Source organism: Pelecanus crispus, chromosome 6 (assembly GCF_030463565.1).
Source record: "Pelecanus crispus isolate bPelCri1 chromosome 6, bPelCri1.pri, whole genome shotgun sequence".
In the NCBI taxonomy this organism is placed as follows: Eukaryota; Metazoa; Chordata; class Aves; order Pelecaniformes; family Pelecanidae; genus Pelecanus; species Pelecanus crispus.
In genome coordinates this window covers 49647082-49673551 of record NC_134648.1, presented here as the reverse complement: position 1 = coordinate 49673551, position 26470 = coordinate 49647082, and the positions used below count along the sequence as shown (strand labels likewise).

The following is a 26470-nucleotide window of genomic DNA, read 5'->3' as shown; positions in this document are numbered from 1 at the left end:
TGTAAAAGAGAATAGATGGGCTCAGCAAATAGTCGCCAGCCAGCAAGAAAAGACAAAAGAAAAGAGAAATCACGGCAGTGTAAATCAACCTGGGGAGAAATGGCTAAATGAGGATCCTGATTGCTAATCTACATCCTGTCACTCTGACTTTATAAGCAGGTTAGCTCAAGAGGCCATGTGTGCAAAAGCAGCCCCATAAAAGCACTGTCTTTACCACTCTCATCTGTATTCACAGCGGACCAGGCTTTCACTTTATGGCCGCAATGTTCTTGTTTCTTCTGCAGGTCCATTAGCACTGTGCACGTTGCACAGTCAATACCAATTCCAGCCTACACTTTTCTGCCTTTTTTATTTGGACACAAGTCCTTCTGTCTGCTGGATTCATTACTCTTCGACATGGCTATTTGTGGTGTTCCTTTATGTTTTGATTTTTTTTTAAAGCAGCCCAAGTGTGCCTTTGACTTTAAAAAATTAAAAGATAAAGCAAAAACAAAGTGAGCCATTTAAAAATAGCATGATAAATCATTTCTGTTTCTCCTTAATCCTTTTTTGCTTTGCCTAATTGCTTTACCCAAAAAGGTTGCAGGCTATAAAATGGCACAAGAAAAAGATACCAGAGTTTTGTTTGATAAAGCTCTATTCATTTCTTCCCTTGTCCCCTTTTCTCACATGCCAAGAAATCTTTCATCAGGACATTCCTCGCTCTTCTGCACCAGACAGGAAAGTGAAATTTGATACTGGAAGGTGAGATGGCAGAAGGAACCTGGCAGACTTAGGGGAATGGCGTTTGAACAAGATACAGAACTGCGATGTTGCCTCAGTAAAAAGCAGGGTGACAGACTGGGACAGGAGTGAATCTCCATCCTGTTGAACTCTGGGCGATCTCCACCTCCTTTCACTAAGGTGGCTGATGGCAGCTCCCTCCCACCACAGCAATGCTCCCAGCATCAGACTGGGACTGGTGAGAAGTGAACTGACAACTACTACCTGTGCCTGACTTTATCCACATCCTCAGCTGACCAACCTTGTGTTCAAGAAGAAAAGCTGGAATTATTAAAAACACAGCTTTGAGGCAAGCACCTTGGCTGCAGGGCTAAATCATCCCCCAGTAACACTTCACAGGGAGGGAAAGGCTAAAATTCCGCACTGATCAGTCCTCCAAGAGGACAGAACAATCAAATGCAAATGCAGAATAAAGTAGATTTGCACAAATTGGACACAAGAGCTGACCAGTGGAAATGGAATAGCAGTGATTTTTGGGGTTTACATCAAAAAGCCAGACTGCAACAGAAGAGAACTTCATTGGGGAGATGGTAACAAAATGGTGAAAACCTGGATGTTTCCATGACTAGGCACTGAATTCTTAGGCTTCCACGTCTAGGAACCAGATCCTGTACACTGAAATTAGTGTAAGGACTCTAGGTCTTTTGAAATGTCTTAATATGTCAAGGGTCTTTCCTTTGACCTCATTTTTCTCTTCAGTCACAAACATTCATGACAGAGATTTTAAAAAAGAAAAAAAACAAAAAAACAAAACTATAAAATATTTGAGATAGTTTCTGTATTCTTGCTTCCTTCTCACTATTTAGCAAGCACATGCCTTTTGCCAATCACTTGTTCAGGGAGAAATCTTGCCCTAACATGGCAGACGATAGATGCAGCACAAATGCCATTTTGTTCTGCTCAGCTCAAAACCCCTTGCTCCGTTCCCTGGGCTGGGTGCACTAAGCTGCCTCATGGCTCTTTCTGTCTTCAACAGTCACACAGGCAACAGAGGGGAAATCAGAGCTATAGAAGAAGAGTTCCTCCTTTCACCACTCTACTTTGCAGCTCTACCAAAGACCAGGCAGGTCAGAAAGACTGACCTACCTTCTAATCTCTAATGCAAATACTCCTCCAAGAGACAAATAAGGTATATAAAGGATAGCTACTCTGTATATATTTCTCATTCCGAGCACAAGCCTAGGACTCCCAGAGCTGTCAATCTAACATGCTTTTCAGCTGAGGGCTGAATTGTCATTTTCCATTTTTACTCACTTAATGAAAGGTAGTGGATAAAAATTCACTATTTAAAATACCATATTTTTCTTTTCTCAGCAGTTTGAAATGGGGCCTGTGGGTATTGGGGTAGTCAGACTTAAAAGTCTGATTCCACATGACTCCGTTTGAATCCTAAACGCTGGTGCTTTGATACAACTTGCAACAGTAATGCCCTCCAACCTGCCCTGTCCTTCTGCTCCCTTCAGCAGTATCACAACATGAAGGATTACAATTCTTCCTTGTTCAGAAATGGAAAAATGCGAAGTTGCTCACAAGAACACAAGATTAGGATGGTAGAAAACCCCTACCCAAAGGACCCAGGCTGACCACAAGAGGCAGAACTTCAGAAGTCAACAGCTGCAGGCCATAAAAAATGGAAGCATCATGAGACCAACAGCACTTCCTATGAGGCTGCTTTTCTTGTACATCCTCCCTGCTGCTGTGTCTCTTCAGTGGGGTGACTTTTGCATTAATGTGATGGATATCCCCTGAGTTTTATGTTTTGCCTATCCATCTACTCACCACCCATAATCACCGCAAATCAGGAAGTCACTCTGAAATTCATATTAAGATTTATCAGGATATAGCTACCCTCTTGTACACCTTATCTCCTAATTTTAACCTCCTCGTTCTCGATTACCCAGAAGAAAAAAAAAAAAGGATGCTGGTAAGGAAGTGATTAAAGATGATGAAAATTATCTTTCCTTTACACACTCTCAGACCCTTTAGCAGAGTGAGCGAGAGAGAATGGTTTCCCTCTGGAGAGCCACACCTTGGAGTCTGGTACCTAGTGGCGGTGGATTCACCAGGACCACCCTATGAGCTAGTCTGTGGATTAACTGCATATGAGAGAAGGCAGACAAACCAAGCAGATCTGGGTGAGCCAATATACACCACCAAGTAAGACCTTTCCATGCTTGTAGTGATGGCTGTGCTTTTATATATCCTTTCCATATCACCTAATAGCCTCATCCAATCAATCACAGTGTCCAAGGGGTGACTGCCTATCTCCACATGGAGAGAGAGTCAATTAAGGGAGCATCATGAATGCCAAGTCTTTCCTCTCCCCCTGAGATGAATAGAGAAGAAGAAATGAGACAGAAAATGTACTGTGCCAGTGCCTGCCTTTCAGCTTGATGGCTTCAACTGGGCGAAGCAGAGAGATAGAGAAAGCTAATTTCACAGATAACATCTCCAAGGTCTATATAGTAATTTTAAATATTGGAAATAATTTTTCATGACAAATGAATCTACTTCATCCTGGCCACTTCCATCAAGATATTCCTATTAATTGTAGGGACAATTGGCAGCCTCAGCAGAAACACAAACTGGTCTGATTCGAGGGTATGGAAAGGAAGTGGGGTATGAAGACACAGGGACTGAGATCAGCCACGGAGCAATAAGAGACTCAAAGACACCATGTAGTCTGAAGCAATTCTTGCACCCAGTGTCATCAGTTCATCTCTAGACACCTGACAGATCACAACAGACATGGTGCATATTCAAAGTAAGCAAGCCCATTCTGGATCATATATGTGACACGCCATTATATGTCTTGCTGGGATTTACCCAGGAAAGTTAGGATGAGAAGGTGAAAAAGTATTTCCTTTCTTCATGGTGACTTACCACTTCAGATGATCCAAATTTTAGTAAACCGTACCTTCCCCTGATGCAGAGTGGTTCAGATAAAACTGACCTGCTATGACAAGCTGTCCTTTAATCTGAGTTATCTGAGCAGCATTGTGCCTTGACTTATAGATAGGGTGTATTTTGTGGCTTGCATTAAGGAGAAGCCATTGTTCTGAGCTGCCATTTATAAACCAGCAGATAAACAAATACGCCACTACAATATCAGTCATGTAGAAGAGGCCTATACTAACAAAAGTGTAAGATGCTAAAAAGCATTAACCAAATGTTCTTACTCATCTACCCGTCAACATCTTTTTTTGTTCAAGTGCTCTTTACAGAAGCTGACAGTAGCACAAAATCTAATACAGTTTTGGATAATCGTATTTCTTGAACTGGGAGGACCTTGTGAAAGCTACACTCAGCAATAAACAGCCAGAAACACAGAAGTTTAGAGAAAAACAGCAGAAATTATCTTCTTCTGTGCCATCAATTACCATATTCAGATGAGATAAAGAGCACCTGGAGTACTAACAAATTCGCATGCAGCAGGGATGGCAGGAGTGGCCTTAAATATCAAGAGCATATGATGATGGAGACAGGATGAAGAAACAGGAAAGAACACATAGATTAAAAAAACCCATACCCATGTCATTATAAAATACAGGAGAGACAATCAGTTGATTTTTATACGGTCTCAGATTTTCCAGCTGCTCAGCAGATACTGTTGGAGATTGTCACATCAATGAGACTCTTCGAAGTTAAAGTTCAACAGCCTAAAGACCATGAAATGATCTTTTCCCAAAAAGATGTAATCACCCTGACTGCAGAATTAACTGCACGCTCTTCTGTACTGAGGATATCACAAAGGCATTACAAGGCAACAAATGTCATCATTTGTCCTGGAAACAACGTACATTCAGAGTGGCTTTTGACTGAATATATACATCTATGGACAAAAAAGTTATGAATGGAAAGGATCACCATATAAATCCACAGAAGTGAGAGACTCTGAAATTGTTCCTTCATATTGTTTCTCTTCCCTTCCAAGCCCCACCTTGGCTGCACTGTCCTTACTGGAGCTAGCAGAACATCTCATGAGCATCTTGGGAATTTTTTGGATGTTAGAATAGAAGTTACTCCATGGAAGGCAGGAAAAGGATGCAGAGATGGAGGATACATAAAAGCCTAATACAGCAGAATAATCCAGCACTTATGCAACCAACAATAGCCTTCTGCTCTGACACCCAGTCATTAGGGAGAGATACGAGGGAGCTAAGCACAGAAAGTCCAGGCCTGCGTTTCTTGAGCAGAAGAATTGTGCACAGCATATACCACAGCAGTAGCTGCTCGGGCCAGCTGTAGAGGGAACAGCTACAGGTGTTACAAATGGATTGATGGCAAGTGAGAAAATGAACTTCTCACACAACTGCCCTTAGCAAAAGCTAACATGACTTAGATCATGTTCAGTGGACACTTTACTATAAAACTAGTGAGAAACAAATTAAAATGGGTATGAAGGGATTCTGTGAACTCTTTTTCGAAATTCAGATGGAGCCTTTTCTTCTGCAGTTTGGAGACATTTTGGGAAATTGTACAATAGGGACCTATCTGGTACTACTAAGTCAATGAACAGATGAGCTCTAGAGCACACCTCCTGATTTCTAACATCTTTCACTTTATCTCATGAAATCATAAAAATTATTCTGATGTTTTGACTTTCCTAAAGTCTTTGAATATTCAAGATCCAGCAGGGATTAAAAGCATCAAAACTGTGCAGCAAAAGCTTTTCTCCTAATGTGTCCAGCACCCCTGGGAACCATCAATCCTATAAGAAAATCTATCCTCAGCAGTTATCTAGCATTACACCATAGACTCAGAAGGTCTGGACAGTCCAAAAAGCATCAACACATTTGAAGTTTTTTAAAAAACCCTTCAAATACATAATCATTATCAAACATCTTCACTAAAATAAAAAAGAAATCTATGCTGCTACCTGTTCTTGGGACAGAAAAGCATGCAGCACTTAAAACGTAGTAAATAATTTTGTAGCATTTCTTATTACCAGTAATTTTACAATATCTCCATTCATTGCATACATAATGGGCAGATGTGTGTTGTCATTAAACTGTTCTTAGCAAACATTGCTATAAAGGTACTTGGAAGATAATAAAACGTGCAGCCCTTTGCTCAACATCAGCATTGCCAACAGCAGGTACACTGCTGTTCACAAACAGTATACCACAAAACACAGAAAAAGCTTGGTTTGCTCAGGGTGTTAATTGTCCATCTGTAAGCAAACCCAAACAGGAAGGAACACTGGTTCCAGCCCTTGGGAGGAGAACTGGAGTGAGATATCTCTGTCTTGCTGCAATGAACACTGGGTGCAGCTCAGCAAAAAGAAAGGGCTGCAACAAGATTTGGTTTTTTTTTTTTTCTTACCTGGAAAGGACTCAGGCTATGTCCAGTTCTGAGCAATTAACTCCAGAGGTTTAAGATCCAAACCTCAGTGTCTTTTATTTCAGTCTTAAATAGCCAGCAGTCTCATACCAAGTTGCCTTTTCTAATCTTATCAGTATACCCCTCTTAATAAAAAAAAAAAAAAACAACCCAACCCTCCAATCAGGGAAATTAAGTATGAGAAAGCGTTAAAAAGTGAGTGATCAACAACATTTGATTTTCATTGGCCTAAAATGATATGATTTTCAATTGTCTTTTGCTTTGTGTCCTTCCTGGGCTTTTGCCCTCTGCAGTCCCTCTCACAACGTTTCGGACAGAAAGCATGCAGAGAGCTTTCGGAATCTGCAGAAGAACAGACCTCATCCACCTTTTTGAGCCCAAGGCATTTTCACTGCAACTACAGAAAACAGAGTGAATACAACATACATTCCCCTCCTCCTGCTTTTTTAATGCCAGGGCTTTGGGGTCCTTTTCAGAAAAGTCCATGGGTTGTGAGGAGGTACTTTGTTATCACAGCAAAGAAAGTACATCCTCCTCCATGAGCCAGATCCCAACTCCTACCTCTAACACCTTAAGTGCAATTAACAGGGGGCTGCAGTGACTTGATGCTGCAACTGATGTTAAATACTAACAAATTAGAAGCCAAAGGGTATAGAAGATATTAAGTACTTAAACACTAAAGGTCCTTCACAGTAGCTGCACCAACCCACCCTTCCCACCCTCCTGCATGCCCATAACAGCCTTCCAGCCCTTCTTGCTGACAAGACTTGCAACTCACCCTAATTTCCACTGGGTTCAGTATGAGAAGGTAGTTCACATGCAACAGGAGGAAACATGCTACCCATTGTACTGGAGGATCCGTTTTGTCAATTCTCCCAAAGCCTGCCCTACATCTGATGACCAGAAAGTGTTTGGGAAGCGTTCCCATGGGCTTTCATGTATTTTATGTCCTTTATTTCAAACTATCAAAACGGCAGACCTGTTGGAACAAGATACTTTAGAACAGGGAGGTTGCACTGCAGACTCTGTTCTCTGATACTCCTAATCCTTTCTAAAACCCGAAGAGGCAAGAATGACTAAATACTACCAAGAGTACAAGCTGCAAGGTTTTTTTCCCTAATGCCCAACACACCACAACCCAAGACCTAGCAAAGTCAGTACAAAGCCTTGGTATTACTTGCAATCGTAACTTCCATCACACATCCACTTCACTGTGCCTGCCATTCATTTCAGAGACACCCAAAAACTGCCTTTCAGCTTAGGAGTCTTTCTGGCATGATTACATCTTGGTCTCCACCATACATACTCTAATCAGATGTAACAGGAGTGCAGGAGAGCTCAGCGAGCAGGGGGAGGCAAGATCATTACCACATTACAAGGCACTCAGAGCATCACTTGCAGGAGGGATTGCGTCCTGTCTATTAGCTTCTTTTCTGTTTTCTTTGCTTTATGCTCCCACCCCAAACAAGACATCCTCTTTTTTGTCAGTCTGGTAGCCTTGGCAGTTTGGCACTGTCAATTCCTCTGCAGCACAGACAGAGACACTACCTTCTGGAGTACAGCAATACTGAATTATCAGACCAGAATCTCCACATAATCAATAAAAGGAGACAGGCGAATCAACAAAAGGAGGCAAGCAGATCATGTTATAGCTTTGAATTTCTCCTGAGAAGCAACCACCTCCCTCCACTGACCTCACAGGGAATGTAGACATTTAGCACAGGTCCTCATTGCCAGGCTTCTACTTTTTTAATCTTAGAATACTTATCAGAGGCATCTAAAGAAGCAAGTCACAATACAACTTTAACTGAGTGTCCTGGTTTCGGCTGGGATAGAGTTCATTTTCTTCCTAGTAGCAGGCATAGTGCTGTGTTTTGGATTTAGTATGAGAAGAATGCTGATAACACACTGAGGTTTTAGTTGTTGCTAAGTACTGCTTATGCTAGTCAAGGACTTTTCAGCTTCCCATGCTCTGCCAGGTGCACAAGAAACTGGGAGAGGGCACAGCCAAAATAGTTGATCCAAACTGACCAAAGGGCTATTCCATACCATATGACATCATGCTCAGTATATAAACTGGGGGGGTTGGCCAGGGAGCAGCAATCGCTGCTCGGGAACTGTCTGGGTATCGGTCGGCGGGTGGTGAGCAATTGCATTGTGAATCACTTGCTTTGTATATTATTATTGTTATGATCATTATTATACTGTTACTATTAGCATTACTATTTTACTTTATTTCAATTATTAAACTGTTCTTATCTCAACCCAGGAGTGTTTCTCACTCTTACTCCTCCGATTCTCTCCCCCATCCCACCGGGGCAGGGGGAGTGAGTGAGCGGCTGCGTGGTGCTTAGTTGCTGGCTGGGGCTAAACCACGACACTGAGTTCATGCCACTTGCAAAGCCAGCAGAATCTTATTTCCCAGCCTGGTGGACAGCCACACCACCGTTCCTTTCCAACAGCTACTGTGGCACCTCTGAAGTTTCAGAAGCTCATGCAAATACTGCTATGTTTATAGTAGCTCCTTAATTTTAACAGTGGCTTGAAAAGGCTCTTCTCACATATGATTTCCAACATTTGTCACACTGAGTTAGGCAGGGTAGTAGAGAACCACTATGGAAAGATGATAGCGAATGGGAGGCTCAAGGATTTAAGAAAACAACTAACGGGTGTGTTCCCTGGTCAGAACAGTCTCTGGTAGAAGGTGTGAAACGGGGAACCACATCCAGCTAATTGGCAGCATTTGCTGCTGCTGTTGCTTAGCCTCACAGCCTGGCATTGAGCACTTCTGGCCCATGAATCCCACTGCACTTTCATGTCCTCTCCCTCCTGCGTCACTTGTCACTGGCTACCGAGCAGGAGAGAAACACAATCTCACAAGCAGATCAAGTGAAATTTATGGAGAGCGTTGTTTAGGTACTTTGTCTCAGCCTTTCTGAGGATCACTGAAGTCCATTCACTCTAGTTTCTATGGCAGGGACTTGAATGTAAGTATAACTCATAGAAGCCTTCCCGATTTGTCTCCCAAGAATATTCTTTCCTAGTTAGTACAGGAAAAACATACAGCTACCGAAAGAACCAGAGCAGTCCTACCAGCACTTTTGACTCCTGGACATACCCTGCCCTGGGTGGGAGGCATATCAGACATGAACTGGTCTTTGCCATGTCTTGCCCCATCTCCTCTATGCAGTTTCAATTACCTTAAGGAGGGACTACATTACCCTTAGAAGCTATGACACTTTAAGACTGAAAACAACCTTTGTGTGCTTACATCACTGCCAATACTGAATGACCAATTAGATACTGGAATTGTAAGAATGAATTTGAGGCCTTGGCAGCAGTTCTCCGTTCTGTTCCCTATCAAACTGCAGCCACAGCAAGGTTTCTCCATCTGCACAGAAGTACTGCCTGAGCAGATCAGTGCAAAGTCTATACTGCACCCAGTGTAACTTGCTGAATACACAGAGGTGTTACTTCACTGACAGAACAAACTCCCACAGGCTTTATATATAGATGAAATACTGAATACTGTGTATTTGTATTGTTTCACCATGAATAAAAAGAACCCAAACCTCTTTTCTAACTATGACACAATCAATTTCCTTTTCGAGTCCCTTTTAGACATAGAACAGTCCTTCGTACAGCAAAGCATAAAACGTATGAGAAATACAGCATTATAAATGTAAAAATGCTATACCTGGGAAGTGGGAGACAGACTTTACCATCAACAACAAATGAACAATCTGATTCTCTCCCTGGAGTTGTACGTATGTCTTTTGTAGTTTTAGTACCTTAACTAAATGTTAATTATGTGCTCTGCTTTGTGATAAAGAGTGATTTTCCTGGTAGCCAACAGGCACAGAAGATTCTTTATTCTAGGCTCCCCTGCCCCTTAACCCTTTACCCTACATCTTGGGCTGCAAACCCCTTGCAAGTTACACTCCTCCCCTTTAACAGGACAGAAGTCTAAGGACTGAATGAAGTGAGACAGCCCTTCTCAGATAACAGATGGCAGACTGGAAAAGTGGGTCAGCAGCTGTCTCTTATTAAAAGATCTAGCCTGATACTTCTTCATTCCTCCCCTTACACACCAGCCTGGCTCCCCCCAGTCCTGTGGCAGCTCTTTAGTCACTATGCAGAAGAGCCACCATGGCATGGCAGCATCTCTCACTTTGATTCCCTTCCCAGTCTCTGTCTCAACTTTTCTCCTTCCAACAGTATTTGGATCACAGGCCAGCTGAAGTCAAGACTTGCAATAATCCTTGGGTGTCAGACCACAAGAATGAAAAATATCATTGGTAGCCTGCAATACTGTTCATGGAGGCAAAATCACTGTGCACTAATGCAGTCACCTGTATATCAAGTAGTTGTATCAGAGTAGTATGAGGCTGCTATGTAACACTGCAACAAATGTTATGGAGTCAAATACACTTCAATCTGCACAACCTTCTCACCTATCCAGTCTACAAATATTTACTCCCTGTGAGCTGCTTCTCGTATTGCCAAGGAACCTCAGGCACGAAAGCTACATTTTGCCTGACACTGTGCCTAAACAAGTAAAGGGTCTGTGGTTTCTAGTTATAGACAAAATGAGTTTCTCAGGATTAGGACCTCTGCGTGCACCTTTTATGTTGTCCTGAACTACATCATCATTGTTTTGTTAACCTTAAATATGCTCTGATTCTAACACATATTTATTAGGACCTCAAGTTCCCATACTGGTACACATGCATTCATACATGTATCTTTCTTATCCATACTGATGCTGGCCAGAGCATGGCGAAGTTATAGATCTCAGGGCAGACTTGAGATTAATTTCTCCTAAATTAAAATGATTACATGCCCGTAACCTACTGATTTCACCGATAATAAAAGGAGTAAAAGCCAACACCACTGATATCTAAAGGTACATGAAATGAATCCTGTTCTTTATGACATCAGTTAGCTTTGGATTCTCTTCTGAGAGCCAGGTCCAGAAGATGGACATGAGACAGAGTCCAGAAAGTCCTGAATCACAGAGCTGGTCACTCCTAATACTAAATAAAGTCCAAGGGCAAGCATAACTGCAATTCTGTCGGGGAACAATGCATTTATGGGAGTGCTTCTTTTTATCATGTCTGTCCAAAACCTAATCACACAACAATTGGCCAAAACAATTCCCAAGGCTGTGGTTGAGAAAACCTCTGGTGTTTTCCAGAATCTTCTAATCTAATGTAGTCTACAAGAGAGAACTGCTGAGCTGATATTGGCATAGCCAATGCCCATGAATCTTACATTTTCACCCATGTCCTCACAGCACGATGGCAGTGTTGATGCTTCAGCTGTTTTAAGGACCACTGGCAATTAAGTACTGTTGCTGCTTAGGGCAGCATGCTACAAATTGCTGGCTGCCAGAAGCTTTATGAATGATCATAGATCTTGTGCTGTAAAACCTAAAAACCTGATCCGGTCTATAGGAAGAATTTTGGTCATTAGCAAAAACTTCCTGCAAAGAAGAAAATCATGTGGAGAGTGAATGAATTACAAATCTCGATTCTGCCAAATATTTTACGCACTGTACCTAACTTTTTCGTTCTTTCTCATAAGCAGCACGGTACTATGATCAATATTAAAAAATGCATGGGGGGACACTGAATGGGAAAGGAGCTTCTCAAATATTTATGGCAGAAGCTCAAAAATATCTGAATTTCCAATTCTAAAGACACATGCTATGACCATTAGGCCACAGTGCCAAGTAAGGTAACAGAAAGAAGGGGCTGAAAGCCCTAAGACTCTGCTAATGGTTTACAGTAATTCGTGGGTGTACTATGAGTGCAGTTCAGCCAGAATGCAGCGCTAATAGCCAAATATTAACAGAAAGATTGGTTTCAATATAAGAAAACACGCTTTAGGGAGTATTCTCTTTTCTAAGTGATCTTAGCCCCATCTTTTTCTTAAAAAAACTACTCACCTACCTCATTCTGAGTATGGCACCAGCACAGTAAGGATAACAACAATTAATGGAACCACCTTGTATTTGAGAAATATATAGCTTGGATATCTTACATTAGTAAATTTCTTTCCATGTGGCCTAGAACACATACGTTTTGCCTGCCTGCACCAGCATTACTTGTGCCTCATATCTCCAATCATATGTCTTTAAATCACCAGTCAGAATGAGTAAGAATAAGATGCAGAGAATCCCCCACCATCTCCTACAGATTTGCCTTATCAGAGGTGAACTTGGAGACATGCTGCTGTTAACACTATCTCATTAGCTAGCTTTACCCATAAACAGCCATCAGGGAAATTATACCATGCAAAAAAAAAGGAAGACTAGACAGAACTGGGATACATCATCTGTCCCATGCAAGAAAAATCCTCATAACTCAAGTTCACACTTGGTACTGTTTCCAGTAATTGCCTGAGACTTCTCACATGCAGCAGCATTTTCTGCCTTAGGAGACAAACCATACTCAAAGAACTCTGGAACCTGAAGACAAGGTCTTCAGAATGCACAGGGAGTGAAGTGGCAGATGAAGAAGGTAACCTCATGAAATGAAGGTGAAAAAGACTAGAAGGAAATAATCAGAGAAGAAAGCTTTGCTAGAGTGGAGACTGGAACTTAGCATTGGGAAGACCAACAAGGGCAGGGGAAGGTCTCATGGAAACACTGGATTTTGTTCTAGTTGTCCTGCACGCCTTCAGCTCTGCATAACTGAGGTCAGAAAACTCAGCTTACCTCGCTCACATGTTCTACCCCAATAGCCGGTGCCAGTGCAGTCACAAATGAAGCGGTTCCAGCCATCCTTGCAGACTGCATTATTCTTACATGGGTAGCTGTCACACTGCTTGGTGCTGAGGCGGGAGCAGGACGACTTGACTCCTGCGGCATTCTGTGCCTCTGCCAGCTGCCGGATGTTCTTGCTTCGTCCATCAATGAACAAGTCTCGGATACAGCCGACATAGCCATAGTTCAGCATTGCTGTCCAGAGCTCTGTGGGAAGGATGAGTCCTGCACGGTTCTCAGGCAGCCCACCGAGGTACATGTCGCCTTCCAGATCTAGGATCTCACTCTCCCCACTAGCGGTGAATGGGGTGCGTCTGCTGTTCACTGATATAGTACCTAAATGAGGAGGATAAGGAGACATCAACACCTTCACTTACAGCCTCTGTCTAGTTTTTTTTTTTCCAATAACTGAGTGAGGTTTAAGGTTCAGTGCAGGAGAGTGAAGATTCCTCCCTACCCAAATGCACTCCTAACAGAGACAGTGTCTCCCACACAGCTCCCTCTCCCCTTGAACCACAGGCCATAAGTACTTCCACGCAGTGACTGATCATCATGTGTCTGTATCCAAACTTGCATTATAAGGTCACAGGCATAACAATGCAATGGCTAAATAATAACATGTAAAACCTGAGAATTATTCAATGGTTTCATCCAGCAAAGCAAAGACTGAGAACACACAGGAGTTTGATGGTATCAGGACTGGAGAGAAAAAAGATAAGTAAAAGCGTATTAATTCACACTACATAGCTCTTCCAGAAAACACTTCATCAGTACCTCCGAAGCTGGATCTGGATGATGGAACTAAATAGACCCTCCTCAAGTTTGTAGGTGACATCAAATTGGGGAGAATAGTTGATGCATTGGAGGAAGCACAGGGCTACCATTCAGAGAAACGTTTACAAGGTGGAGCAAAGGACTGATAGAAATGTTTGATGTAAATCAACAACAGTAAATACAAAGTCCTACACCTGTGGCAGAATAACCTCACACATCAGTACAGGCTGGAGACCAGCTGGCTAAGGAGCAACTCTGCAGAAAAGGACCTGGGGACATGGCAGACAACAATTTAAACGTAAGCCAGCAGTGTGCACTTGCAGTGATGAGAGACACTGATCACAGGCTGCAGCAAGGGAAGCTCCAACTCCATAGAAAGGAACATTTTTCACTATGAGGGTGGTCAAATATGGGAACAGAAACCTCAGAGAGGTTGTGGAATTATCATCCTGAAGGCATTCAAAACACAACTGGACGTGACCCTGCAGAAAGCCTAGATTTCAGCAGAGTTTGGACTAGAAATCTCCAGAAGTTTGTTCCAAAATAAATTATTCTGTGGTTTTAAAAAGGAAGTTAAGTATTTTAACTTCCATTTTACAAACAGGAAAATTGACATAGAGAAAGATAAAGGTTACCTCTGAAGAACAGTTATTATTAAAACTGTAGTAGCTTCTATACACTCCAAGCAAGATGCGGGCATACTGCACTGAGGCCATTCCTGTGTATTTCAAGAAATTGTCCGAGCACATAAAATAATCAGAACATATAATACAGAAATATAATCAGAACATGTGAAACAGGTGCAGAGAAGCGAAGTGACTTGTTTAAGGTCAGACAGCGCATCCAAAGAAAAACAGGGAACATAACGCAGGTCTCACATCCCAGAGCAGTGTACTCTTCAGAACAGCATTCAGCAGCTTTCATGATAGGGACATCTGCCCAACAGACACTCAGCTAAAAAACAGCAATTCACTCTCCCTAGCTATAAATCATCGCATCCAATTGCCTTGTCATTAAGATAGTCTGTCCTCGGAGACAACTATCCAAGCTTTAAGATTAATTCCACATCATTGCATTTTTATCATACATCCCTACAATAAGGTGGGAGAGTTTAGTTAATAGAGTTAGCTCTATTTTGTGTCTCTGTGAGAAAGTGCAGTTGTGTATATGTGCTTTTTGTTCAGTTGTAACAGGTGCCTTCTTAGAGAACAGCACATACGACACAGACACAAGGTATTTCATGTGTGTGATGTTCAGTAATAATGTAGGAATAATGTCAGGGGCATCAGAGTGCCAGAAGCAACAGAGGCGTTACAAATTAAAGGCTCAAAGAGAACCAGGGTTATTTGATGAATCATTTTGTAAAAAACAAGCTGCAACACCACAGACATTTTCCCTTTGACAAAGCGAGAAAAGAGAAGATGTGACAATACACCTAGAGTCGTAAAGGCAGCGTGTCACAGAGCCGCAGGATCACAGGCCCCCTTCTCTGCTGTTACTCCTCAAAAGCAGCATGTAGAGCATGTATTACTCAAAAGACTAGAACAAACGAAAATACTGGAGGGCTGAGCTCCAGACAACTGCCACTGGAGAAAGCAAACACCACCTGCAAAAGCCACAAAGGTAAAGAAACCCCCCCAAAAGAGAATAAATACCAAGAAGTGTAAAACCTGAAGAAAGTTTGATGATTAAATGAGATGATGAAAGGAAACAGGCTAGACAGCAGCCTAAACTTTCTGCCAGTGTTTTGTACCCCGCAACTGTTCCTGTAAGGAGATGGTACTAGCTTGGATGCACAGTACGTTTAAGACCAAGCTGCTGAGATGGAGAAATTCTGAACTGACCCTAGGAAGGAGCAGCAGTCATATGAGCTGACATCCTTTTTTTTTTTTTTTTTTTTCTTTTTAAACCCCAAATCCCATGTTTGCAACTCTGTTTAGGTAGATCAAATCCCATCTTGAAAAATCAGAAGCATCTAAGCATCCCCTTTCCAGTCCCTTAGGCACTCCGTGCAGGGCTTAAGAACAAACAGGCCAAAAGACCCTAGTTACTGAGGGCACAGCTGGTATACAAAGCAGTGCACTGATGCAACTGTAGACCAAACCGTCCAGTAAGATTTTTAGTGTCTGAGTGGGTGAGACAACATGTGTGTTTTGTAGCTGATGACCAGCCAAAAACATTGTCTTGTGTAACGTGCTCAGTGTTGGCCAGCTAGAAACTGTGACAGGTTTTGTGGGCACTTTGTAGGAACTTTCCCCAAGGACAGAAAGGTTACAGGACACTAGGTGTCCATATCCACGCTGTCAGCTTCTGTCAGAGTAGAGAGAAAAAGCAGCTTTTGTTGCTCTGGCAGCCAACACAGACTAAAGCATACACAAAGCCTAAGGGGACTAGAGGTGCCCGAGGTTATTTGAGAACGACTGCCATGCTTCCCCAGCATTTGCGCTCCTGCCTTAGTACATTGCAGTAGTGAATATTTGGATTTTTAGGCTATTTTGCTAAGCTAAACAGAGCCTGAAGTTTTGGACTGTTACAGAAATGGGAAGAAGGGGAGAGATGACACCTAATAAAGGCCTGGCTGCTTTAGTAATGAGAATCAGAACCTCTAGGTCCCTAGGTCATTAAACCCAAATGGCTGTTTTGTAGCCTACATTAAGTACATTCATTATTTCAGTCCAGTTTCTAGATGACAGGCATCCACATTTTTAAAAAAAGAAAAAGAAAAAGAAAAAAGAAAAAAAATCTCCAAGGTGTAACCATTCTCTGGTCCACATGTGGGAGAAAAGCCAAGGACTAAACAAGAAGACATCCTGAACTTTCTTCTCACACCTACCAAAAGTACCGCTGGATAAGAGTGTTTGATGCTTGTAAAAGTTATGGTGTGAAGAAATCCATGCCAGTATCCTGGTTTTCTGGGGAGACAACATATCAGTCACTAGTACCATTAACCCAGTACTCATCATCAGCAGAGAATGCAATTAAAAAGAGAGAAGACAAGAACGTACAAATGTGTTCATTCATGTTGAGCAAAGTGCTTTTAATTCAAAGTCTGTTATCTCTAATCAGTGTCCAGAACATCACATACCTCCCTGCCAAGGAACAAACAAGTCCTACAGTCTCATCCACCAAGCAGCAATGCTGTCTGTCATACCCTCCTAGTCCAAATAAACGTGTGTCCTTCTTCCTAGGTTTTTACAAACTTTCTCAGCAGAGAGCTTAGTGTCATATCTGTTTCTTCTCTTTCTGCAGCTGCCTCTCCAGGGACCAGACAGTCCCCAACCTAGCAAGCAAAACTGAAGGCAGTACTGAATGCAACTAATTGAGTTTATCCTTGGAAGTTAATTAAATTTTAGCAATTCTAAAGAAATCAAAGCTCCATTTATTTATTTATGGCTTCCTTTATAAAATGTTCCTATCCATGTCTTTAGGAGATAGCAATATATAACTGCACATATTTAGTCCTAGTAGAGCACCATGCCAAATACAAAGAAACTCCTCACATCATCAAAGAAAAAACTAGCTTCAGGCAAAGACCTGTTCAAACAGTTAGGCTTTGCATGCTATCTGAAAGTCAGCTCTTTTGAAAACTCAAGGGAAGCAAATTCTAGCACTGCATTCCCTCTGCTGATGGCATTCAGTAACTGGAAATGTAAAATTACAGACCTAAAGCTATCATCTGGAGATTACCAGACAAATCCTAAATCCACTTGCAAATGTAAGCAAAATTCCCTTTGAAGGGACATACACCAGGCTTTGAGATCCCAACACTTCAGGAAGAATTCAAGTACAATCGTTCACATATTCTCAAGATGAAGTTACAATATTTGATCGTTTTGTTTCCTTACAGAATTTCAGAGTATGTCATGAGAACGTTAGCTTGATATCCAGCACTAGAAACAAACAAAATACCTCTTGGTAATTGCATGGTAGGTATATTATTAGAAATAAACTAAAACACATTTTTGAAAATGAGAAGCTGCAAGGAAAAAAAGGAACATCCACTGAATGCTGACTGAGATATTAAGACTAGAATTTGGCATCCAAGAGAGAGTAAAAACACATAACTGAAAACTACAAGATACTAAAGGAAACAGAATAAGATAAAAACGTTGATTTGTCACCATAATTTTGTCACTGGTTGTGTCCATTACTTCTATTTTCCTCATGACAAGCTCCCAAAACCCTGCTCTTTAAATTTAGACACAAAATCCAGGAGAAGATGGCAATATTAGGTCACAGCAATAAGTTTTCATTTGGTTTCTACTAAGTTTCTTTTTGAACAGAAACCCAAAGTAGATCAGTGAGAATTTCTCAAACCAAGAACTAAATAATAATGGTTCTGAAGGATCTTAAACCTACAAAGAAGTTATTACTATAATTACGTATGTAATTGCAAAGATAGGTCCAGAATATCTGGAGATTGTGAATAAAATATTAATAGACTGCCTCTGTGATGTGCTATCCAAAGTTCACACTAAACATTTAATGAAAACCTAGCCATTCACGTCTTTGCTTTGCTGGATAAACATCACTGGAGTAACACTAAGTTTTCGTAAGAAGGCGACTCATATCTAACAGGTTTTAAAGGTTCTGAGAATTAATACACAGCCCTAGGTCTGGATCTGAAATATGCATCTACTTAAGAAAATGTCATCACTCTACCTGATCTCCCATCTCGTTGAATATCCACATGATACCACTCTCCATCATTGGCTTTCTTCTGGGTGGCCTTGACTTTAATGGTCCCGGAGCCCATGTCCAGCAGCAAGTAGAGGTTCCCATCTAGAAGCTCAACTGCAAAGAAGTCTACCTTTGTATTTTTCTGGCTCCTGGCATCTTTCCTCTCCTGAGGCTTGCCATGGGTGAAAAGGATCAGTCCATTGGGTTCAGTGGTTCGGAAATCAAATGAGATGGAGCCCATCCTTTTGGTATTCCATTTAGGCAGACTAATATAGGCCTCAGGTGTCTCAAAGCTGATGGGATCCAGTGTAGCCACATTCTCACATACAAATTTCACTTCCCCGTAGATCTTCATCTTAGTATCACCAATCCGTGCCAAGCGAGACAGCTCCAGACGGATGTCATTATTCTTATAAACAACCTGCCAGACATAAGGAAAAATATCATACATCAATCCTGCATTCAGTACAAATACCCCAATTACTTTCAGCTATGGGAGATAAACTTCTCCCAAAAGGCAGTGGGGAGCAGAAAGGAGACCATGCAAGAGTCTGACATGATGACAGAGGGAGAGAACACAACCAGGAGTGTGTATAGAAATGACAGCAATGGGTACTTTGTGATGACTATAGATCAGATAAACAGGCAGAAGAGAACACTTAACTGAAGGACAGTGAGAACAATTAACTCTACCACAGGCCCACTCTGCTGTAAAAGCTTTTGTACATAAAATACAGTGTGTGTCTGGTATCATGCTGTTATATTTGCATAAATCCCATACAAAATACATAACAAAGTGTAACCTCCCTGTCCATCTCTGCTAGCCACAGCAGGGAACTCTGTACCACCACTGTCATTTCTCTATTATTCCTATAAGCCCACTTAACTACTAGGAAAGAGGTGCAAAAAAAATTTAAGCAAGCTGCTATGAACTGTTGGTGATTGCCCCGTGGCTCCTAAAGAGCTACAAGAAATAAACAGAGACTTAAAATTTCTCTGATGAAGGAATCTTAGATCACTACAGACACAACCTTGCTATTGACATATCTGCATAGCTACCCTCGCTTCAAGAAACGTATGCTCTCTGTGCCAACACATAAAAAGCCTGTACATATTCAGTGCTTGGACTCTTACCCTCTCCAGGTTAAGGGCCAGAACTCTGGGCTCTGTGTTGCTGCATGGATGCAAATTAGCCAAAAGAAGAGTCCCAAATGGGCAAGCACTCCTGAGCATGCCTGGCTTGCTCAGGAGTCCAGACCTCCTGCCCTTCTCTTTCTCACAGGTACAGAATTAATTCCTTGCAAAGAGGACTCCTCTCTGCCCTATGCCATTCTCACAGAGGCAGAAACTGAAGAAGGCACAAAACTGAAATATTTGTAAACTGTACTTCCTCTCAACCACCTTCCATGCTTCCTAAACCCAGAGCTGGCACATACAGTAAGCAAAAGCATTTCTGCAACTAGCGCAGTTTTGATTGAATTCAAGTTCTGTGACACAACTGAAGACTCTGATTTCCTTTAAGGAGATGTTATTTTAAAATACTTCGTGTCTATTACATATAGCATATATGTACACACATATTTGATTTCTGCTTTCAAAATGCTAGCAGGATGAGTTGTCAGCAATTTGCTATGAAAAGAGAAGGGAAAGGAGATATGCACTGTTAATTCTACAAATGGGACAGGAAAGTCAGAGAAATGAATGTGCAGTAAATATTAAAAGGCAAACGAGGCAGAGAATGAGGGATAAGCTTCTAAAGTAGGTGACCTCAGGATGAAAAAGAAATGAAATCACAGTTCAACACATTGTAGCAAGCGAAGAATTTCCAGCTTTCACTAAGCACTGAAGGAGAATTTTCCCTGTGCAGCAAGCACAGCATTAAGATTTTCCTGTTGCAAAGGCAAAACACCCTACATCAGAGTGAAAGGAGAAGTCAGCTGTTAATTCCCATTTGGAGTCATGGCACAAAGCTGTAGTTCCTCCCAGCAGAGGACAGTATTGACCCCCGATAGCTTGTTTTGCTCCAATTCCCAATAAAGCGCTCTGCCCTCGCACAGACTTCAAAAATGTCAGATCTATTAATATCTGCAACAGGAATAAAATATATTTTCAATTTGTGGGACTGTCGTAGTTTCATTCTACAGATTAACCATGTCAAATGCTCTCACTAGACAGACCATACACCTCCTACCAGTGACTCAGCAAGGCTGTACATTGCAGCCTCCTCCTCTTGCCAGACTACGAGGTGCATCTCAGCCAGACAGCAGAGACAAGCTGCAGCTTCCACTGTATCCAGGAAAGGCACACGTAAGAAGTGTGAGATGTACTCCATGCACGTGCAGCTATCTGGACTGCCCAGGACTTCTGCACATACTTTCTGTGTGCAACAAGTCCAGTGCTTTCCACAAACACTGGTTCTCAGCACTGCATGCAGTCCTGTCTCTGCATCTCAAGGAAACAGAGGACCTGAAGGTACACAGGAAAATAAACAGAACAATTAAGAGAATGGAGCAGATGCTTTATGAGGACAGCCTGAAAAGGACAGGGCTCTTATATTTGGAGAAGTGTCGTGAGAAAAAATATCGCTCTCTACAACTGCCTGAAAGGAGGTTGTAGTGAGGTGGGTGTTGGTCTCTTCTCCCATGTAGTTAGTGATAGGACGAGAGGAAATGGGCTCAAGCTGCGCCAGGGGAGGTTTAGGTTGGAAATTAGGAAAAATTTCTTTACGGAAAGGGTGGTCAAGAATTGGAACAGGCTGCCCAGAGAGGTGGTGGAGTCACCGTCCCTGGAAGTGTTCAAAAAACGGGTAGATGTGGCACTTGGGGACATGGTTTAGTCTAGTCTACCCTTAATTGGTTTAGTATGGATTTGGTAGTGTAGGTTAATGGTTGGACTGGATGATCTTAAAGGTCTTTTCCAACCTAAACGATTCTATGATTCTATGATTGAAGCTTACAGAAGATGGAGGTTAATGTAGAACTGCTCTTTGCCAAATCCAGTAATAATAGAACTAGAGGCACTCGCTGAAACTTGTAGGATATCAGTTTAAAATGGATTTTTAGAAGTACTTATTTACACAGAGGGTAGTGAATTTCTGGAACTTGCTGCCACAGGAGGTCATGGAAGCAGAGAGCATTAGCAGGCTCAAAAAGAATCAGAAAGATAAATGGACAGCAAGTCCACAAACTGATATTAAAGGGAAAAGGAAGGGACGGACCTTCTAATAATCCTAATCCAATAGCAGTGGATGCTGTGAGAGTGTAAGGGGAATGCACCACTGATAGTAACCGTGCTCACACGCTCTCCCTAAATAGCACTTGCACCTGCCATAACTGGAGGCAGAATACTGGGTAAATGGATTGACCATTCTTCAGGCCTGCTAGGGCTTTTCTCACGTTCTTAATGAATCTACGTGTATAATAGGTTGTGCACAGTCTACTCCTCATCCTGCAGGGACAGCCTGGGAATGAGGGTAACTGGAAATGGGTTCCTGTGGGCAGAGTCCTTTTGCCAGCACATACATGTGGGACTCCATGACTTCAGGGCAACGCTGCAATGTTGTTTTCACCCCAGTATGGAGTTGCTTTGGTGGGCAAGAGAATGCCAGGTCTGAATTAACTGTAACATTAATGATCCTAACACAGGAGAACTGCCCTTATAGGATATTACTAACAGTTGATCAGGGCAACACTCCTCTAAACTGTACCTTGACCCAGCCTTTCCACATGAGAGAAGCAGACAGGTAGCACAATACCCTACATATGATTGACGGCTGGTGCTGGGTTGTATCTAGCTGTGACTCAGCGCTCTGCTTTCAGCAACCTCTGCACATTGCTGGTTGCTGGTAGAAGGAACATGATCACAGACACGTAAGCAGCTTCCAGCTCTCAGCTGAGCCACATAAAGGTTACATTTCCCCCTTTCATGTACTTGATACTTGAGAAACAACTCCCATCTCTTCTGGGGAAATGCAGAGGGTCTGCCTCTGGGTTTATTTGGGGTTTGCTGCAGACTGCCTTGTATTTCATTAGTCATACCAGTACCACAGCTGAAGAATCCTTGAGACAGAAGACTTTCAAAGGATCTAGAGAAGATTACATGGAGTCAGTTGTAACCCAGAAAGACACTAACAGTGGAGGATCTGAGAGCAAGTTTGAAAGAAAGGACCAAGAAAGCAAGCACAAAGGAAGACTTGGGGAAGAGAGGAGAAAGGGTGCTGAATAGATAAAAGAGTTCAGAATTCAGTCTTGTCAAAGAAACAGATCCACCCCAATCTGAATCTCTATTATTCAAGTGTTTGTTGTTCTACGTTAATTTCTTTAAAAAACCCCAAACCCACAACCTAGCTTGAGAAATTTAAAAAGCACCTGTGTTCAAGGAAAAAGTACAGTGTTCACATAGCTGACTTAAGGTATCATTGACAGCCACATTTGGACATCAAGATCTTGATGTATAATCAGGTACACCAGAACTCTCAGCACTATAAACAAAAGGATAAAATAATCCTTGGGTGTAAAACCAAGGTGAATCCTGAGCAGGAATAGAGAGAGAACAGCATCTCTGGCTCGGGCAATGAAATGCTAAGGCAGCTTCTGATATCTGCAGTTCAATTGTTAAACCAAAGGTTCAAGAATAAGAAAAGGGTATATAATTAAATGACTGGAATGCATGTCCCATAGTGAAGAACATTCAAATTCAGTCTGTTTAATAGGTGGAGGTTAAAGGGTGATTCGATTACGATCTACGAGTACCTGTGCAGAAAATGGTATTTGGCAATAGAGGGCTCTTCAATCCATGTGACAAAGGAATAATGGGATCCAGGGGCTAGAAATTGAAGTTAGAGAAATTCACATTTTAAAATATTATGACTTGTTTTTACATGAGGGTAATTTGCTATTGAAATAATTTACTACAGGTTATAGTGTGTTCTCTGCTACTGGCAAAATTTAAAATAAAATAGTACCTTGTTTTCTTTAAAAGACATAGTGAGACAGGAATTAATTATATAGCAAATCAGCCTAGATTATCATAATGGCTCTTTCTGGCCTCATAACCTATGAGTCTTTGTGTTTTAATGAAATCAACAGATGCTTCAGTGCAGTTTTCCAGGATAGATGAAACACATCCTTCCCAAATGTTAAAACTGCCTGGTAAAGGAGAAGATGCTTGTGTCAATTCTGGTCTGACTCGCCACCAGTGCTTTCAGTAAGGCTTTTTTATATGTTTGTGATCCTACCTTGCAACCTACCATTAAAAAGGAAGGCAAGTAAAAAGTCTAGGACAAAAAACTTGATTCTAGAGTTCTAAATATATGAACTCCAAGAACTAGTTTCTTAGAGAGTCAGCTGCTGCAAGCCAGAGAAGAAGTGTTTTCATGTTTCTCTGAGGAAGCTGTCTGCCAGCAGTAGCACCTATCATCTGCGTAACACTTCCTACCTCGTAGTCTCATTGTACCAGCAATCTCTGAACTAACTTGAGGGGTCTTCAGGTTATACCAAAATACTGATTGAAACCCACACCTCTTTAACTCCAAATGAGGCCATGACTGACTTAGAGAGCTGTGCCTCACTAGGACATAGTCTTCTAGTGCCACTCTGGAACATGGCTTCCATAACAACTTAGAAATAAGCAAAGCAATGAAAGCAGCACCCATAAATTTGTCCATTTTTATCAGATGGCTTTCTGAACAAAGCCAATCTTGCCTGTTTAAACAAAGAGAAGCTTGTTCATCCCATGTCTGATACGTGTATCAGAGAAGGTCAAGAGGCCTAAGGGAGTCAAGGAGATGATTCCTGGTACAGACATACACATCTACTTTGCAGTTATTCCAGGAAGGAAGATAGAAAAGAGAAAGCGGAAGAAAATGACTAGCAAAAGCTATGCACAGAGCATTTGAAGAGTAACCTTCATGCTTCCAATCTTAAAATCACTTTATATTCCAAAAATGAAATGGGAACAATGAAAAAAGTGTTTTTTCCTTTTCTGTGAGGACTGCTTCTAAATACACTTTAACAGAAGAATATTTGATTGTTCAATTGTTTAATGAATTGGATCACTATAGAGGAATGGTCAGGGACAGAATAGTCCAGATACACACAGTCTCTGATAATCAGCAGTAGAATTCCATGACATCTGAGACATTTTGAGGGATAAAAAGATATACAGTAAATTAGGTTTCCTTTAAATCTGCTGAGAAAGAAGAGTTTGTTTTAAGCTGAGCTAAAACAAATTTGCAATCTAGTTTTGAGGTTTCTTAAAAATGGCAACTTTGCAATTCTGAAGCATTCAAGGAATTTCTCCAGCTAAACTTATAAGAAGCTTCACTCATGGGTTAATGAGAGCTCTAATCAGATGGCTTTTCACAATGATGAAAAGCGTCTCTCTGCAATCAAGTGAAGATGCAGATAGAGAGGGAGCAACAAAAGTGAGGAGAAATAGACTTGGCCAGGAGCCAATATAAAAATTCCTCTCCAAGTTTGTGCTGTTAGGCAGGAGCATGGGTTTTGGTGCAGGATGGACACAGGCATGCTCCAAAGGGGAATGGCCATTGACAGCCTGGCAAATTAGAAGATGGCCATCATGAAAAAGAGCAATAACATGAAGGATGCGTAATTTTAACTAGCTAGGAAGAGTACCTGTGAAGTTCAGCCAGGTTGTTCACCTACTGCATTCTGTGTATCACCAATAGTTTTTTTCTGTCACAGGCTGCCCCCCTTCACCAACTGCCCATATGGCTTCTCAGAAGGGCTAACTGCAAGACATTTAGCCTAGAGCCTTTCTAAGACTTCCTTAAAGGCACCTGCACTGAACAAGACAAGTTCCTGCAGCTTAATAAGTTACCGTTTATCAGCTGGTTTACTAGAACTACGTGTTTCTAGCCTGCCCTGACCAGCAAGCAGAAACAAACACACAAGCTAACAGCGCTTTACTTTGTGTTTGGAACAGACTATGTATGCAGTGATCCACGGCTTCAGTGATGGATAACTAAAGCTGCTATAATACTTATTTAAAGAACTGTATGTGGACTATGCATACTTGGTCTAAACATATTTGATCGCTTACTGAGATAACAACTGTATTCAGGTAATAAACAAACACAATCACTATTCACCACACTGAAGGATTTAATTTACCTGTCATGAAAAACAATACATAGAACATTGAAGATAAGTAACTGAAACCAAACAAATAAGACTCAAACGTGATTTGTGCTACATTGACTGAAGTAATATGACCCTACATTTCATCTGAATTACATTTTACAGAGAACATGTGTTTATCCAGCTAAAAATAGCAATATGGTGAGCAGAACGCTTGAACAACAAGGCAGAACTATTTCAAGCTTCCCTACAAATTTTTTTCCACCTTACAAATCAATTATAGGTTCTGAATAACACCAAGTTTTGTGGAAAACTCCAGAAGAGAAAAGAGATTGATTTAGTTTCAGAAGACTTATAGGAAGATACAGAGAAGCACTCCCTGAAGTAGGGTATAAAGAAAGAGAAAGAAAAGGGATTCAAGATGCCAGTAAAAAAGGGCTGAAAAAGGCAGGGTGGAATTTCTTCAACTGGTCTAGTGAGAATGTTTCCTTAACAGATGCTAAGGACAGAGGACCCAGTACTTCAACTGTGGTCACAACTATCCTTTCAGCCAAAAAATAAGCCCCTGCTACTCATGAGAATTCAGGACATCGGAGTGTGTTCACAGGTACTACAGAGTTAACACCAACCCAAATCATTCACAGGGTATCCCAGAGCAAGCTTAAACAGATTAAGGCAGACCAAGGTCCATGTTGCTGCCTTATCTTTCACCTTGGAATATGCCAAGATAAAGACCAAAAATTTCTATCTATGCCTTTTTGGAATAAGATCTAAGATTTTTTTGCATTACGACCAACCAAATATATGAATGAGAGAGATTGCAAACTTTAGGGGAAAAAAGTGGCTTTACTTTTATTTATTGAAGTTCTAATATATGTCTCGAGCTGTACAATAAGTTTTTGCATATACTGAGCCTGCTGCTTCTTGAGTTAGCTATGAATATTGCTAAGTGACTAAAATGTCAAATGCCCTACAGCCTTACTTATGCCTGGCGTTGCATTGCAGCATTCAAACTACAGAA

At 41.5% G+C, this 26470-nt stretch overlaps 1 protein-coding gene across 25 annotated transcripts in view; it reads right to left on the bottom strand.

Moving 5' to 3' along the window:
• The window catches only part of NRXN3 (neurexin 3), a 1006895-nt gene that overhangs the window by 717767 nt on the left and 262658 nt on the right, over positions 1-26470 (bottom strand). For all 25 annotated transcript variants that reach the window (XM_075711856.1, XM_075711855.1, XM_075711861.1 and 22 more), the window contains 2 exons: positions 18332-18770; positions 12848-13231 (listed from right to left, as the gene is read on the bottom strand). In XM_075711856.1, the coding sequence (XP_075567971.1) occupies positions 12848-13231; positions 18332-18770 (823 nt within the window). The remainder of the gene's footprint in view (positions 1-12847; positions 13232-18331; positions 18771-26470) is intronic.